This window comes from Giraffa tippelskirchi, chromosome 7 (genome assembly GCF_054371585.1).
Source record: "Giraffa tippelskirchi isolate mGirTip1 chromosome 7, T2T-mGirTip1v1.2.pri, whole genome shotgun sequence".
In the NCBI taxonomy this organism is placed as follows: Eukaryota; Metazoa; Chordata; class Mammalia; order Artiodactyla; family Giraffidae; genus Giraffa; species Giraffa tippelskirchi.
Genome location: NC_137281.1, coordinates 45,187,422 through 45,204,504, shown reverse-complemented (window position 1 = coordinate 45,204,504; position 17,083 = coordinate 45,187,422). Strand labels below are relative to the sequence as shown.

The window sequence follows — 17,083 nt, the reverse complement described above, 5'->3', positions numbered from 1 at the left end:
ACAGCCTTTCATAAAATCTTGCAACAGAGTCCCATTCCATTTAGAATAAATCCATACTTCTTACTCTGACTTCAGAAGTCCTACATCCTGACCACCCCGCTGACCTTCCAGCTGCTATCTACAGCTACACAGGCCTTCTTTCCATTACTTCAACGCACCAAGCTAATTCTTGCCTTAGGGACTAGTTATTCCTTCTGCCTAGACTCAACTCTGCATGGCTGGTTCCTTCCTGTTATTCAATTCTTGTGAGGGCTGTCCCACTGCTAAAGAAGCTCCATATTTTCTTCTTCATCTTATTTTATACATAAATAATAATACATAATAAATAAATACATAAACAGTATTTCAACTACTACTTATATTACCCACTATTTTCTTATTATCTGTCTCTTCCTACTAGAGAGAGGGACTTGTCTGATTCACTTATGCATCTCTAGTGACTAGAAGACTAGCTGGCCCACAACAGCACTCAAAATTAGATGAATATATGAAGTGACTAAGCATAATCCTGGTTATATCTTCTTTGTAACGACAACATACAGCATAGAGAGCCACACTAACAAATTAACAAGCACAAATCTTGGTTAAGAATAGGCACACAGATGACCCAGCTTCTTTTTTTTGAGCATAAGTCAGGGGACAGAAAACGAATTGATTTTTTTCCTTTTCAGACATGCTACTTCTCTTACTTTTATCAAGCTAACTCACTTTACCTTTGTTAGTAATTAAACATACCTCTTTCTAAGTTTTCCTATTTTCAGCATCTAAGTGGTAAAGGTAAGGTTTGGTAAACTTACCATGAGATCCCATAATGTAACAACTGCCTAACTAGTCTCCTTGCATTTGTTTTCTGAAGAAGAATGGAGTTCAACTGGAGTACATATACTTGAGGTAGTAGTAACTTTTTGTTCCAAAGAACAAAAAAGTACCCTAATTTAATGAACCTCAATTTTACTTTTTAGTTAAGAAGGAAGATGGAGCTTGAAGAACTCTGGGATCACTCCAACCTCTTCATGTTAATCACACTGCCAATCACTTCAAAGAAAGCATAACTGCAGAAGTGCTTTTTCTTGCCTACAGAATGTGACAACCTTGTTAGTCAAAACGCTCAGGAGATGGCAGTATATTTGTATGCTCTAATCATACTGGAGTCTTCCTCAGACATCCACAGCAGCTACCATCGGATTTTAACCTGACCAGGTAACATTTTGATGAGTATTTTTGATATCTTCTCACCCACTAACACTGTAATTTCCAATATATTATTCTGGGCATACTTAAACCAATATATTTTAATGTCATTTTGACTAGGACAAATTGAACCTTCAGATTAGTACACCCTGTAATTTTATGAACAAATATGCTAATAAGTGTCAGTTAATCTGGGTCACTCTGATGAGCAACTGAGAGGGTGAAGCCCCACAGCAATCAAAGCAACCTTGTTCGCGTTTCTTGCGTTTTAAGACCTACCTCTCCTCCCTCCACCAAGACTTCCTTTGAGGTAGTTCTGTTAAGGCAAGTTTGGAAACCTTTTAGGATTCCCCTTTGCAACTTAAAGACCACACTAAGTGGGATCTCAAAGTGCCCCAGGGACACTTTAAAAAAAAATCAATTATTCTGAAGAATCATAAATTTTAAAATGACAGGGGATTGTGCTGAATGGGTAGTAACCAAGAGCAGAACTTGAATTATTCTTTAGAATTTTAGATAATGAACTTTACTTATATAATAGTTTATCTTTTTTCTATCTTATTCCTAAATGGGCTGAAAATGGCTTTGATTTGAACTTATAATGGGCATGTGCGTGTATTACAGCGCTGTATGTTTTTCCTAAAAGGTCAGTTTGGTTTCAAAACAGATAATTGGATTCAAGTAATTGAACTATCAAATTATAATAAAACCATCATTTAGTCAGATTTCTCAACTGTCTTTCAGTATTAATAAAACATTTTCTCTAACTCCTGGCGGGGTGGGGAATAAAAAAGTTAGCTTTTAACAAGGCTATCTATCTTTAAAAACTCCCCTCTTAAAAGGATAACTTTTCATCATGGTACTTATTTTTCTGTATTGTTTAATTTCTTGAAAAAGACTTAAGAATGAAGGACACGAGTTATTATTTGTCACAGTCTCAAATAAGATTTTTAAAATACAGTGCCAGTTATGCACTGTAACACCATAAATTTAACCACAGTTTATACAGATTTAAATATAACTGAGTATAGGATTCTCCTGACACAAGTCTGCAGAATGAATATGAACAGTGAAAAATGGGTTTATAAGCCTAATATTTTCATGTGACTATGCTACTTAATTTTGATAAAAGATAAGTCAAATTTTATTAGACTTGGAGTGATCATAACCCGTTAAAAGTGAATTATTCAGTTTTATCAATATATGAAAGGTTTAAAAGCCTAGCAGAGTTATCCTTTTGTTCTCACTGCTGAAAGTAAAACCAAGAATCAATGGAATCTTAAAGAAAATTACCTTCTACTTAAAATTCCACACACTCATTATGGCTGGTTTGTTTTAGTAGAAACGGACCATAATATTCCAAACAAGGCTTTTGGTAGGTAATATCTGTAATTATGCAGATGTTAAATAACTGCTTCTGATAAGAACCTCTTCAATGTTGAAACAATTTACACCTTAAGAGCTACTTTTTCATGCACTGGTGCACACAATAAATGGAAGCACCAGAAAAAGCCAGTATTTTTTTAAAATGTAATTTTTTAAGATTAAAAACAGCAATGTTTGCATAGGTAACACATGTGTTTGGTTTAAAAAAAAATCAAGTGATACAAATGGGTGGGCAGTGAAACGGAAGTCTTCCTTTTACTCTTATTTCTCAGTCTCTTATCTTTTTCTCAGAATTAACTTTTGTTAATTTCTTGAATCTTCCCAGACGGATTCCTCCTATGTACAAGCACATATCCATGAACTTTAGAAGACTTAAAAATAGCTTGCTTTCTCTCTAGTAAGCCTAACAACAACAACAAGTTAGTCTGAGCTTTAAAAATACACCAGCATGTAAAAATAGTGTAGGCTGCATAACATGAAATAAGGAAAAGCCAGGTGTTACTGAAATTCATTGTTTCCACTATATGCTCTGCCATCAACCACAGAATCCTTTCCTGAAAGGTGCAAACACTAAATGCTTCACCCTGGTGGCCAGAGAGGGCAGTGTGTACCAACGACAAACGCAAAGGCAGAAAAGCAGCAAAACCCTTCACCGTTCCAGAGTATCAGAGATTCCGTCCTATCCAGCTCAGTTTCGTCAAGTTCTGCAGGTAAAGCTGTATAACAGATCTATGTGATTTCTCCCCAGAGGGGGCTACTCAGATGGAATGTCCTTATTATACTGAACATCCTAAGGAAATGACGACAACGAAGCAAATTCAGATACGGAGCACTATCACAAACCCTACTGTGCGAATGATTTATTTTTAAAAAGTAAAACAAAATCTTAATTTCCAAGGAATGGCGATGTAAATTGGGAATTACAGACAGGAAAGACTACAGAAATTAATTTCAGAGTTTTAACATTTTAATATAATGAGGAAACCATTAATGATTTATGGAGTGACTGCGAAACAAAGTCCTAGGTTACCTTTGCACAAATTATACATATACAGTGGATAGCTAAATTGCTAATATCGCAATTATAAATTTAGAAATATATGGAGAAATTTTTGTTATTAAAATTTAATGCAAAATCATACTGAATTTTCCAGTAAAACAAAATTCGAAAGTGTTAATGGGTGGGAAAAACCCAACATTTTTCACTGTACAAATATTAAGATACAATGAAAAGCGATATATGGTACCGCTAATCAATGCGTTAACGTCTTACCCTATATTTTGAAAAAGAGAACATTCCGTAACATTACAAATACACAGCTATTCAGTTTTCAATCTAAGTCAGTAGCAGAAAAGAGAAGCCCTTTATTGGTAGTGGTGTTTTCCTCCGAAGGCCGAAAAAAAGGATTTATTCAGTTCGATTTTCAGAAACAACTTTGTATCTCAATCTTAATTATCCATGTACATAAATTTTAATCTAATATTACACCTCCTGGAAAATGCAAAGACGCTGTAGTATGTTTTGGAGCTTTGTGTACTTGGCAAGCCGACTGTTTTATTACCCGGTACAACAAATCAGAAAGAATCAGACAGAGGCGGCAGGGTATCTGAGGTCCCGGGAAGCGCCTGGGCGCAGCCCCGAGCAGCGTCTCCGGGCCGGGCCGGGTCGCGGCGCCCGCAGTGGTGCCGCAGCCTCCGCGGCCGCAGCAGGTGGGACCCGGCCGGCGGGCAGGCCGTTTCGCCGCCCGCCACCGCGGGGCTTTTCGAGAAAGGCTCCGGGACGCCTCAGCTGGGCTTTTTACTGTTCGCTGGAACTGACTTTCTGTTACTAATACTGAAAAGACCGGCCTTTGCTCCACTCACACGAACCCTACAACTTTGCAAAGCGATGTACGGAATTCCGAGGAAGAGGCGCGAGAGCACAGCTCGCAGGGCCGGCCGGGCCGCTGAGTCCCGATGCGCTTCCCGGGTACCCCGCCAAGGCACACGCAGAGGGCTGGGAAGAAGCGCTCGGGGAACGAGTGGATCCTGGCGGGAGCGGGGATCCGCGGTCCGCTTGTGCCAGACAAAGGGGCGCGTCGGGCAGGGACGCGAAGAGGCCGGCCTCGCCCGCAGGGGGCGCCGTCCGCGGCCCCGGGCGCTTACCTTTGAGGACCGAGCAGAGCTGCTCTAGGGCCATGATCCCAAGCGGCCCGGCGCTTCGCGAGGGGCCGAGGCGGCGATGAGGAGGCGGCGGTGGCGGCGGTGGCGGCGGTGGAAGCGGGGCGCTCACGGCTCGGCGCGGCTGCAGCCCCGCCTCGTCCCCATCGCCCGCCACCAGGTTGCTCCCCGCGGGGCAGGGCTCAGGTCCTGCGGCCCGCCATGCCCGAGCCCCCCGGCGGGCTCTCGCGCTGACCCAGCCGCCCGACGGCCGCCGCCTCCTGCTCCACGGCGCTCCGTCCCATCGACCGCCTGGGAGTCCAGGAGCGCGAACGCGAAGACCGGCACCGGCCGCTCCGCCTGCGGCCGCAGCGCGGGCCCGGGTGAAGTGCGGGGCGCTGAGAGCCCAGGCTCATTTAAGCTGGGAGCGCGAGCGCCGCGTGCCGGCCGCGCTGCCTGCGCGCATGTGCCCGCCCCCAGCCCCCGCCCGCGGCCCCTCGCACCCCTCCCGGCCAATCGCCGGGCGAGCCCGCCCGCGGCCTCGCACCCTGGGTGGGCGGGGCGCCCCGCGGGCCGCCGTTGAGCTGGGGGCGGGGCCGTCTCGCCCGCGCTCTGAGAGGAGGGCGCGGAGGGAGAGCCCGGCCCGTCCCCCGCCCCACTTGGGGCGCGGGGTGAGGAGGTCCGGGTCCTCGAGGCATTCCGCCTGAGGGAGGGATGGGGCTCCGCCGCCCACTGGACTCGGCAGCCCTGGTCCTTCTGCCCACCTCCGTCTGCCCTCGCAGTCGGAGAGGGGGCCCTGACCCCTCAATCTCCTAGGACCTCAATTCAAGGTCAGAACTCCGCCCTGTCAGCCCTGCTCGACTACCTGCCTCGGCGGGCTGGCGCACATCTGGGCGGGGCTCGGGACCGAGCGAGTCTGAGGTTCTCACCTGCCTTTAGCATCAGGTGAGTTAACGTGACCAACAGTAATGTTTACTAACAGTTACCGACCCGCTTCCCGGGTTGCCAGGCACAGCACCAAACACTTCATGTATCAACTCTGTAATCCTCGATTCACCTCAGGCGGGATAGATACTGTTAAGAGGATGGGAAAGAGGATGCGGGGAAGGTTAAATAATTTGTTCAGAACCACACTGGGAGTGAGGGAGGCAGGGTGGTGAACCCAACAAATCTGCCTACAGAGATACCCTCTTTACCACCAAGCCATTCTGATGGTGTCACTTGACTCTGCTGATACGAAATCTCCACATTTGTAAACAACTGCATAGTATGTGGTGTTAATTCCCTTTTATTTTCTCCGTAGTGATTATCATGCTCTGAAATTACCTTGCCCATCTACTACTTGTTAATTTGTTCATCACCTGAGTCTCATTTACCACACTATTAAAACAGAAGTTGCTTGTGATAGGTGCTGGGGAAACATCCATGATTTAGGCCCTATGCTGCTGCTGCTAAGTCGCTTCAGTCGTGTCCGACTCTGTGCGACCCCATAGACGGCAGCCCACCAGGCTCCCCCGTCCGTGGGATTTTCCAGGCAGGAGTACTGGAGTGGGGTGCCATTGCCTTCTCCGTAAGGCCCTATAGTAAAAGAATATTTACACTTGTATCTGACACATAGTAGGAACTCCATAAATATTTGTCTAACAAGTTAAAGTTAAGGACAAATTGTGGCAACTGAAACTCTTTCCTTCTATCCCTCAGAAGTATTAACAAGGTCTACAAGTGAAAGCATATTTAAAATCAGTTAATATTAAGGAAGCCCTTCACCATGTGCCATGAAAGATACATGATGTGTATATTTGGCTTCCTAAGGACAAACCACCAACAGTTAAATTGATATTGCATGCAAGAACCAACTAGTAAATAAAGCGTTTTAGAAGCCTTTTCCACTGATAGAATAAAGTGACTCTTTGAGAGACTAGGACAGTATTAAGATTATTAAATCTAAGTCACAGACAGTGGTGGACAAAAAGAATTAGGAGGAAGGAGCCCTCTCAGTTTCTGGAATAATGGTTCTTTTTTTTCTTAAATGCATTTCTATTTTTCTTTGGCTTCACTGGGTCTTCCTTGTGTTGCAAGGGCTCAGTAGTTGTGGCTTGCAGCCTTCGTTACTCCTCTTCATGTGGGATCTTAGTTCCTCTGTTCCCTGACTGGGAATCAAAAACCCAGGTCCTCTGCCAATAAAGGCAGATTCTTAACCACAAGACCACCAGGGAAGTCCTTGGAATAATAGTTCTTAATGCATAATTATTGGCTGAAGGAAGAATCCATGTGTGTATGATGTCATCAGAGAATGCTTCGTGAAGGAGGTCACACACACAGAATGAAAAGGCTGTGGATGCCAAGTGGAGAGGAGAGGGCAGAAGAGCTTTCACATCAGGCAAGGAGCAGCAGCAAGCATCTTTTCTGGGGAAAATGTGGTGATTGGTAGTGAAGATAAAGTTGAATATGGTGGGTTTTGTCTATGGAGATTTTGCTTAATTGCTAGGTGAAGGAGTTTATACCTGACTCAGGAGGCCAGAGGGGCAATTTTTGATAATGGAGCAGTGGAGTTCTGGAAAGATAAATCTGGCAGTTGAGTTGAAGATGAAAGGGGACAGATTAAAACAACTGTAATAACTCACAAAGTATATACACAGTACTGTTTCATTTAGTCTAGTACCTCTTATTGGTAGTAACATTTTGGTGAAACCTAAGAAGTCTTTTCTGTAGTATGTTGGCTGGGGAGTAGATTCCCAAAGAGTGGTTTGGGAATGTTCATTTTGTGGCTACCTATTAAGACACCTATTTTTTGGATGTAATTGTCTACAGTAGATTTTCCACGGAATGTGGTAAAGCACAGATCATAGCTGAGATTACTGTGTGGCAATATGTTGACTAAATCAAAAGGAAAGCAGTTTGCATCTCTCTCAGCTGGGGAGTTCTGTTTTTGAAATATTATTTCCCTGGAAGACCACCCAATAGCACCCAATCTGTTCCCAGATTACCTCCAATGCCCAGGTGATTGAGGACTCTGCTTTCATTGCTCCGTGCCTGATCTTTCAGGCATAGATCTAGCTTCTGAAACTCCTCAAGATCATTCCTGTAATTTACATTTTGTTTTCTCTGACCAAGTCTTCTGTAGCATTTGAATGGTGTTGTGAAGCATTGACTTACTTTTAAAATGCTACATTTTATCTCTGTGTTTATGTACCAGACAGATTTTTATTGTCTCTCTCTTTTGCTGGAGTTTGGGAGCTCTAACATTTTATTAAATGATAGCCTAGCAGGTTATGTTTAGAGATGGTTACGAACTGAATGTTTCCCTCAAAATACATGTGTTGTGGTTTGAACCTCTAGTGTGCCTGTACTGGAGATGAGGCCTCTAAGGTTAAATGATGTCATAAGGGTGAGACCCTGACCCCATGGGATTAGTGTCTTATAAGAAGAAACAGCAGAGAACACAGGCATGGAGGAAGTGCCAGGTGAAGAACCGATGAGAAGGCAGCAGCCTGCAAGCCCTCTTACCAGAAACCAAATTGGCTGGAGCCTTAATCAGGGATTCCTGCCTCCATAACTGTGAGAAGATAAATGTTGCTTCAGTCACTTAATCTATGACATTTTATTACAGCAGCCTGAGCAGACTAATACAGAGATATACCATAACTAACGAAGATATAGGAATTGACACATAACCAAACTGATACATAGAAAATCTATTTGTAGTAAAAAAAAAAGGGGGGGTTGTCTTATACTGTTTTTCTTACAGTGTGCACATATGACTACAATGATGAAATTTAGTGAAAAGCAAAATCATATAGAATCTCACTGTATGAAGAGTTCAGTATATGAAGATTTCAGTGGGGTTTTAAAGGAAGGAAAAGAGGAAGATATTTTTTTAATTTATTGAATTAGTTGGTTTGGGTTCTCATAACTACATGTCATAGACTGGGTGACCTACACAATAGAAATTTATTTTCTCACAGTTCTGAAGGCTAGAAGTCCAATATTGGGGTACCAGTAGGGTTGGTTTCTGGTGAGACCTCTCTTCCTGGCTTGCAGACTGCAGACTTCTTGCTATGTTTTCACATAGCCACAAACTCATGTCTTTTCCTCCTCTTATAAGAATATCAGTCAGATTGTATTAAGATCCTACGCTTATAACTCATTTAACTTTAATTACATTCTTAAAGGCCCTATCTCCAAATATAATCACATTTTGGGTTAGAGCTTCAACATATGGATTTCGGGGGGGGAACGCAGTTCAGTCCATGGACTCATAGACCAAAATTATCCCTGTGCCAGTGATATTGAAGAAGGCTTATCTCCAGGGAGTCAAAACTGTGTCATTTGGTAATGATGTCACCTAAACTTGTTTTCAAATTTCTGGTTAGTATAATTGCAAAGCAAGAAAAATTTTAAGAAATGTTATCTTCTACCAGTACGTAAGCATTTTAACTTTATCAGGAAGATTTCTGGTCATCCATTTACTTGAGAAACTTAGGTTGTAATTATATATTTTAGAATAACGTTGTTAACATATATGTATCTTTTTCTTAAAAGCCAGAATCTCATTTTGGAAGATCTGTTTACTTTATGTTTAACCCTGTTTACTAAACTGAAACAAATGCAAGTCTTTTGGTACAGTAATAGGCATGTAGTGGTATCCTTCCATGGTCTTAATATTCATTTCTCTAATGGCAAATGATGTTCAGTATCTTTTCATGAGCTTAGTTGCTTGGGGGCAGTGTCCAAGTTCTTTCTCACTTTTAAATTGGGTTATTGTTTAGTTTTGAGAGTTCTTTTACATTTTATACATTCTGGATATGTCTGTTATTGAATATATGATTTGCAAATATTTCCGTTGCATATGTAGCTTGTCTATTCATTCTCTTGAAAGTGTTTTTGGCAACGAAAATGATTTTAAATTTAGACTGTTTTCTTTTATGGATCATACTATTGGTCTTATTTCTAAGAACTCTTTGCTTTACTGCAGTTCATGAATGTATTGTTGTATGTTTTCTTCTAAAAGTTTAATAGTTTTATGTTTTGCATTTAAGGTTATGATCCATTTTGAGTTAATTACTGTATGAGGTGTGAGGTTTAGGTCAAGGTTCTTTTTTTTCTTTGCATACAGATGACCAAATATTCTAACAGTACTGTTAATTTCAAAGACCACCTTCCACTGAACCATTTTTAAACTTCTGTCAAAGATCAAGCAGCTATATTTGTGTAGGTTTAGTTTTGGACTTTCTCTTTTGTTCCATTGATCTATGTGTCTGTCTTTTTGCCAGTGCCACATTATCCTGATTATTATAGCTTTATAATAAGTCTTAAAATCCGGAGTTTGACCTTCAACTTTGCCATCTTTTCCAATATTATTTCAAACTATTCTAGCTCCTTTACTCTTTCATATAAATTTTATAATAATCTTATCTATGTCCAAAAAATACTGCTGGAATTTTGATAGGGATGTTATTAAATCTATAGGTCACTTTGGGGAGTGTTGACATCTTTACTAGGTTGGATCTTCCAGTCTATGAACAAAATGTCTTTACTTTTATGTCTTCCTTTATTTCTTCCATTGCTCTTTCATAGTTTAAAAGCATACAGATCCTATGCATGCTTTGTTATATTTATACATAAGAATTTCATTTGGGGGATCTATTTTAAGTGATATTTAAAAGAATTTCAATTTCCAGTTGCTCATTGAATTTATATAGGAATATGATTGACTTTTTGTGTTGACCTCATATCCTGCTGAACTTGCTGAATTCACTTAGTTCTAGGAGGTTGTGTGTGTGTGTATAGATTTTCTAGACTACTATGTCATCTGCTAATGGGGACTGTTTTATTTCTTCCTTTCCAATCTGTATGCCTTTTGTTTTCTTGGCTTACTTTAATAATAAAGTAATAATATTACTTTAATAATTGTGCTAGGTTTCTAGCACAATATGGTAAATCAACTATATTTCAGTTACAAATTTTAAAAAGAAGATCTTATATTAAAACAGATCTAAAAAAAGATTTCCTGTATTATGTTAAAAATTGTCAGTGGGAAAGGACTTCCTTACCTTGTACCTAATCTTAGAGGGAAAGCATTCAGTCTCCCACCATTAAGTATGTGTTAGCTGTAGTTTTTTTTTTTTTTTTTTTAAACTAAGGCCCTTTAATAGGTTCAGTTCAGTTCAGTTCAGTCGCTCAGTTGTGTCTGACTCTTTGCGACCCCAGGAACCGCAGCACACCAGGCATCCCTGTCCATCACCAACTCCCGGAGTCTACCCAAACCCTGTCCATAGAGTCGGTGATGCCATCCAGCCATCTCATCCTCTGTCATCCCCTTCTCCTCCTGCCCCCAATCCTTCCCAGCATCAGGGTCTTTTCCAGTGAGTCAACTCTTCGCATGAGGTAGCCAAAGTATTGGAGTTTCAGCTTCAACATCAGTCCTTCCAATGAACACCCAGGATTGATCTCCTTTAGGATGGATTGATTGAATCTTCTTGCAGTCCAGGGGACTCTCAAGAGTCTTCTCCAGCACCACAGTTCAAAAGCATCAATTCTGTGGTGCTCAGCTTTCTTCACCGTCCAACTCTCACTTCCATACATGACTACTGGAAAAACCATAGCCTTGACTAGATGGACCTTTGTTGGCAAAGTAATGTCTCTGCTTTTAAATATGCTATCTAGGTTGGTCATAACTTTCCTTCCAAGGGGTCAGCGTCTTTTAACTTCATGGCTGCAATCACCATCAGCAGTGATTTTGGAGCCCCCCAAAATAAAGTCTGACACTGTTTCCACTGTTTCCCCATCTGTTTCCTATGAAGTGATGGGACCAGATGCCATGATCTTAGTTTTCTGAACGTTGAGCTTTAAGCCAGCTTTTTCACTCTCCTCTTTCACTTTCATCAAGAGGCTCTTTAGTTCTTCTTCACTTTCTGCCATAAGGGTGGTGTCATCTGCATATGTGAGGTTATTGATATTTCTCCTGGCAATCTTGATTCCTGTTTGTGTTTCTTCCAGCCCAGCGTTTCTCATGATGTACTCTGCATATAAGTTAAATAAGCAGGGTGACAATATACAGCCTTGATGTACTCCTTTTCCTATTTGGAACCAGTAAGGAGGTTCTATTCATAGTTTACTTAGTTTTTTTAAAAAAAATTGACAGTGGATGTTGCTGCTGCTGCTGCTGCTGCTAAGTCGCTTCAGTCGTGTCCGACTCTGTGTGACCCCATAGATGGCAGCCCACCAGGCTCTGCCGTCCCTGGGATTCTCCAGGACTGGAGAACACTGGAGTGGGTTGCCATTTCCTTCTCCAATGCATGAAAGTGAAAGTGAAGTCGCTCAGTCGTGTCCGACTCTTAGCAACCCCATGGACTGCAGCCTACCAGGCTCCTCCATCCATGGGATTTTCCAGGCAAGAGTACTGGAGTGGGGTGCTATCGCCTTCTCCAGACAGTGATGTTAGATTTTGTCAAATTATCTTTCTGTGTCTATTGAGAGGATAAAATGGTTTTTCTGAGTTAATAGTATGGTAAATTATATTGCTTTCTTCCCCTTCAAATAGTGAACTAGTTTTGCATTCTGGGATGCAAAACACTTGGTAATGATATATTATCTTTTTTATATATTTGTGCAAAACATTTGCTACTGTTTTGTTGAGGATTTTTGTATCTGTGTTATGAGGGATATTGGCCTGTAGTTGTATTTTCTTATAATGTCTTTGGTTTTAGCATTAGGGGAATATTGACCTTTTAGAAAGAGTTATGAAATATTCCTTCCTCTTCTTTTTCTTCAAGATACTGTGTAGAATAGGTATTATTTCTTAGATGTTTGTAAAATTTGCCAGTGAAACCGTCTGCTCCATTGAGTTTTCTTTGGTGGAAATTTTGTTTTTAATATGAAAATTTAACTTTAAAAAATAGATATAGTGTTTATTGATTTATGCTTATGTATGTTTTGGTAGTTTATATCTTTTAATGGCAGAAAGTGACGAAGAACTAAAAAGCCTCCTGATGGGGGTAAAAGAGGAGAGTGAAAAAAATGGCTTGAAACTCAATATTCTGGAAACTAAGATCACGGCATCCAGTCCTATCACTTCATGGCAAATAGAAGGGGAAATATTGGAAGCAGTGACAGGATTTTCTTTTCTTGGTGTCCAAAATCACTGTGGATGGTGACTGCAGCCATGAAATTAACCTAGACAGTATATTAAAATCAGACACATCACTTTGAAAACAAAGGTCCATATAGTCAAAGCTATGATTTTTCCAGTAGTCATGTACAGATGTGAGAATTGGACCATAAAAAAGGCTGAGCATCGAAGAATTGATGCTTTCCAATTGTGGTGTTGGAGAAGACTCTTGAGAGTCCCTTGGATTTTAAGGAGATCAAGCCAGTCAATCCTCAAGGAAACCATTCCTGAATATTCATTGGAAGGACTATTACTGAAGCTGAAGCTTCAGTACTTTGGCCACTTGATGCAAAGAGCTGATTCACTGGAAAAGAGCCTGATACCGGGAAAGATTGAAGGCAAAAGGAGAAAAGTGCAGCAGAGAACTGATGGCTAGATAGCATTACCAACACTCTGGACATGAATTTGAGCGAACTCTGGGAGATAGAGGACAGAGGAGCCTGGCATGCTACAATCTGTGGGGTCACAATGAGTCAGTCATGACTTGTGACTGAACAACAACAAATCTTTTAATGAATTGGTCCATTTAATCTAATTTATTGAATTCATGGGCATAGATAATTCCTCATATTTTTTAAAAATTATGCCTTTAATGTCAGTGGGATCAGTAGTAATGCCTTCCCTTTCATTCATTGTATTGGTTTTTTATGTCTATTCCTTTTTTCCCCTGGTTTGAGGCATATCAATATTGTTGATCTTTTTTTTTTTTTATTTTTTTTAATAAATTTATTTATTTTAGTTGGGGGCTAATTACTTTACAATATTGTAGTGGTTTTTGCCATACATTGACATGAATCAGCCATGGGTTTACATGTGTTCCCCATCCTGAACCCCCCTCCCACCTCCCTCCCCATCCCATCCCTCTGGGTCATCCCATTGCCCCAGCCCTGAGCATTTGTCTTATGCATCGAACCTGGAATGGTGTTCTGTTTCACATATGATAATATACATGTTTCAATGCTATTCTCCCAGAACGTCCCACCCTCACCTTCTCCCTCAGAGTCCATAAGACTGTTCTATGCATCTGTGTCTCTTATTCTGTCTCGCATATAGGGTTATCGTTACCATCTTTCAAATTCCATATATATGCATTAGTATACTGTATTGGTGTTTTTCTTTCTGGCTTACTTCACTCTGTATAATGGGCTCCAGTTTCATCCATCTCAATAGAACTGATTCAAATGTATTCTTTTTAATGGCTGAGTAATATTCCATTGTGTATATGTACCACAGCTTCCTTATCCATTTGTCTGCTGATGGACATCTAGGTTGCTTCCATGTCCTGGTTATTGTAAACAGTGCTGCGATGAACATTGGGGTACATGCGTCTCTTTCAATTCTGGTTTCCTCAGTGTGTATGCCCAGCAGTGGGATTGCTGGTAAAACTCTCACTGTTTGCAGATGACATGATCCTCTACATAGAAAACCCTAAAGATTCTACCAGAAAATTACTAGAGCTAATCAATGAATATAGTAAAGTTGCAGGATATAAAATTAACACACAGAAATCCCTTGCATTCCTATACACCAATAATGAGAAAATAGAGAAATTAAGGAAACAATACCATTCACCATTGCAACAAAAAGAATAAAATACTTAGGAATATATCTACCTAAAGAAACAAAAGACTTATATATAGAAAACTATAAAACACTAATGAAAGAAATCAAAGAGGACACAAACAGATGGAGAAATACACCGTGTTCATGGATTGGAAGAATTAATATAGTGAAAATGAGTATACTACCCAAAGCAATCTATAGATTCAATGCAATCCCTATCAAGCTACCAACGGTATTTTTCACAGAACTAGAACAAATCATTTCACAATTTGTATGGAAATATAAAAAACCTCGAATAGCCAAAGCAATATTGTTGATCTTTTCAAAGAACCATCTTTTTATTGATTTCTGCTTTACCTTTTACCTTCTGTTTGCTTTAGGTTTAATCTTTTTTTTTTTCTCGTTAAGGTGGAAGCTTAGGTTACTGATTTGAGATCTTTTTTCTTTGTTAATATATGCACTTAATGCTATACATTTCCCTTTAAGCTCTGCCTTTTCTGTCTCCTACAAATTTTGTTATGTTGTATTTTTATTTAGTTAAAAACTTAAAAAATTTCCTTTGAGACTTCTTCATTAAACCATGGTTATTTTAAAGTACATTAATTTCTAATATTTGAGTGTTTTCCAGGTATCTCTTTAATTTAGTTCAGTTTTAGTCTGAGGATCTTTGTATAATTTCTGTTCTTTTAAATTTGGGGAGGTTTCTTTTATAGCCCAGATTAGTATCTCTTTTAGTGAATGTTCTGTGTGCATGTACGGCAACTCTGTGTTTTGCTCTTCTTGAAGTGTTTTCTACTTCATTAGGTTAACTTGGTTGGTAGTGCTTTTCAGGTCATCTCTAAATTTTCTGCCTACATTTTCTATTACTCACTATAGAAGAGAATTGACATTTCCAACCTAAATTGGGGTGTCTCTTTCTCCTTACATGTCTGTTTTGCTTTATTACTTATTTTATACACATTTAGGATTTCTATGTCAAGAAGAGGAGTGATCTTAGTGAGTCTACTCTCTTAGCTGATGCAGTGCCCAAAAGGGGCTGACAGCCATCTATTGAAGGCATTCACAGAAATTAGGATGATAAATCCTTTATTTTTGAAGGGGGATCTGTACATCGTAACACCTACCAGAGGAGTAATCAGGTTTTCTGTTTGAATCTGTTTTAGCGATGTTTTCATAGGAATTGGTCTGTTTTGTTAACTTTCAAATTCATTGGTATAAAATTGTTCTTAACCTCTTCCTATTTTTAATATATACTTTATAGTTATATCTTCTTTATCATTTCTGATGTTATTTCTGCCTGTTTTGTTTTCCTTGACAGAGGCTCTTGGGACAGCCTATAGCCAATAACTGATGAGTGTGGGGGTATAAAGGCCCAGCCGTCTTACCGTAACTTAGGACATGTTAGGAAATAGAGGAGGTCATCCTGTCTCAAGACTCACTGTAGCACTGAATGAGGCATCTTGCTGAGAATGTATCACAACTTGGTTTCTACCTCTGCTCAGTCTTGCTTCCTTCCTTTCTGGTGCAGGTGTTGACGAAGAGCACTCCTAATCTATTATGTTTTATTAGTCTTTTAAAATAACTCGCTAGGTGATGCACAGTAGGCTGCAAGTCCTCACAAGGGCTGGTTAACTTTCACTATTTATTTTTGACTGTGCTAGGTCTTCATTTCTGCTCAGGCTTTTCTCTAGTTGCGGTGAGTAGGGGCTAATCTCTAGTTGCAGTGCTTAGGCTTCTCATTGGGAAGCATGGCCCCAGAGCATGTTGGTATCAGTAATTGTGGCTCCTTGGCTGTAGTGCAAGGCTCAATAGTTGTGGCCCACAGGCTTAGCTGCTCTGCAGCATGTGGGATCTTCCCTGACCAGGGACTGAACACATATCCCCTGCATTGGTAGGCAGATTCTCTACCATAGACCTGCCAGGGAAGCTCTTTAGTTCACTATTATACTAAGGAGTTACCCCTAAGTATCCTAGCTTATTTAAAATCCTATTTAAAACCCTAAAAGATGATCCTGTTAAAGTACTACACTCAATATGTCAGCATATTTTGAAAAATCAACACTGGCCATAGGATTGGAAAAGGTCAGTTTTTATTCCAATCCCAAAGAAGGGCAGTGCCGAAGAATGTTCAAACTAGTGTACATGCTCTCATTTCACATGCTAGCAAGGTTATGCTCAAAATCCTTCAAGCTAGGCTTCAGCAGTTCAAGAACCGAGATAACTTCCAGGTGTGCAAACTGGCTTTTAAGAGGCAGAGGCACAGAGATCAAATTGCTAACATTCATTGCATCATAGAGAAAGCAAGAGAATTCCAGAAAAACATCTACTTCACTTCATTGATCATGTGAAAGTCTTTGGCTGTGTGGATCACAACAAAGTGTGGAAAATTCTTCAAGAGATGGGAATACCAGACCACCTTACCTGTCTCCTGAGAAATCTGTATGTGAGTCAAGAATCAACAGTTAGAACTGGACATAGAACAACTGACTGGTTCCAAATTAGGAAAGGAGTACTGTATATTGTCACCCTGCTTATTTAACTTCTATGCAGAGTATATTATGCAAAATGCCAGGCTGGGTGAATCACAAGCTGGAATCAAGACTGCTGGGAGATAATCAACAACCTCAGATATGC

At 40.4% G+C, this 17,083-nt stretch overlaps 2 protein-coding genes across 39 annotated transcripts in view; one reads left to right on the top strand and one right to left on the bottom strand.

The window, feature by feature from the left end:
• NETO2 (neuropilin and tolloid like 2) overlaps window positions 1-5,188 on the bottom strand; it is a 105,550-nt gene extending 100,362 nt beyond the window's left edge. For all 8 annotated transcript variants that reach the window (XR_014058998.1, XR_014058997.1, XR_014058994.1 and 5 more), the window contains exon 1: window positions 4,723-5,188. Coding sequence is in view for 2 of the 8 variants with exons in the window: in XM_081507948.1 (XP_081364074.1) it covers window positions 4,723-4,756 (34 nt within the window). In the remaining 6 variants the exon portion in view is untranslated. The remainder of the gene's footprint in view (window positions 1-4,722) is intronic.
• The window catches only part of LOC145513005 (uncharacterized), a 166,598-nt gene continuing 154,313 nt past the window's right edge, over window positions 4,799-17,083 (top strand). For 14 of the 31 annotated variants that reach the window (XR_014059008.1, XR_014059007.1, XR_014059028.1 and 11 more), the window contains exon 1: window positions 5,324-5,661. Coding sequence is in view for 1 of the 31 variants with exons in the window: in XM_081507953.1 (XP_081364079.1) it covers window positions 4,799-5,299 (501 nt within the window). In the remaining 30 variants the exon portion in view is untranslated. Of the gene's footprint in view, window positions 5,662-7,028; window positions 7,168-17,083 lie in introns of those variants that run through there. The other 17 variants (XR_014059025.1, XR_014059027.1, XR_014059021.1 and 14 more) reach the window with 3 other exon arrangements.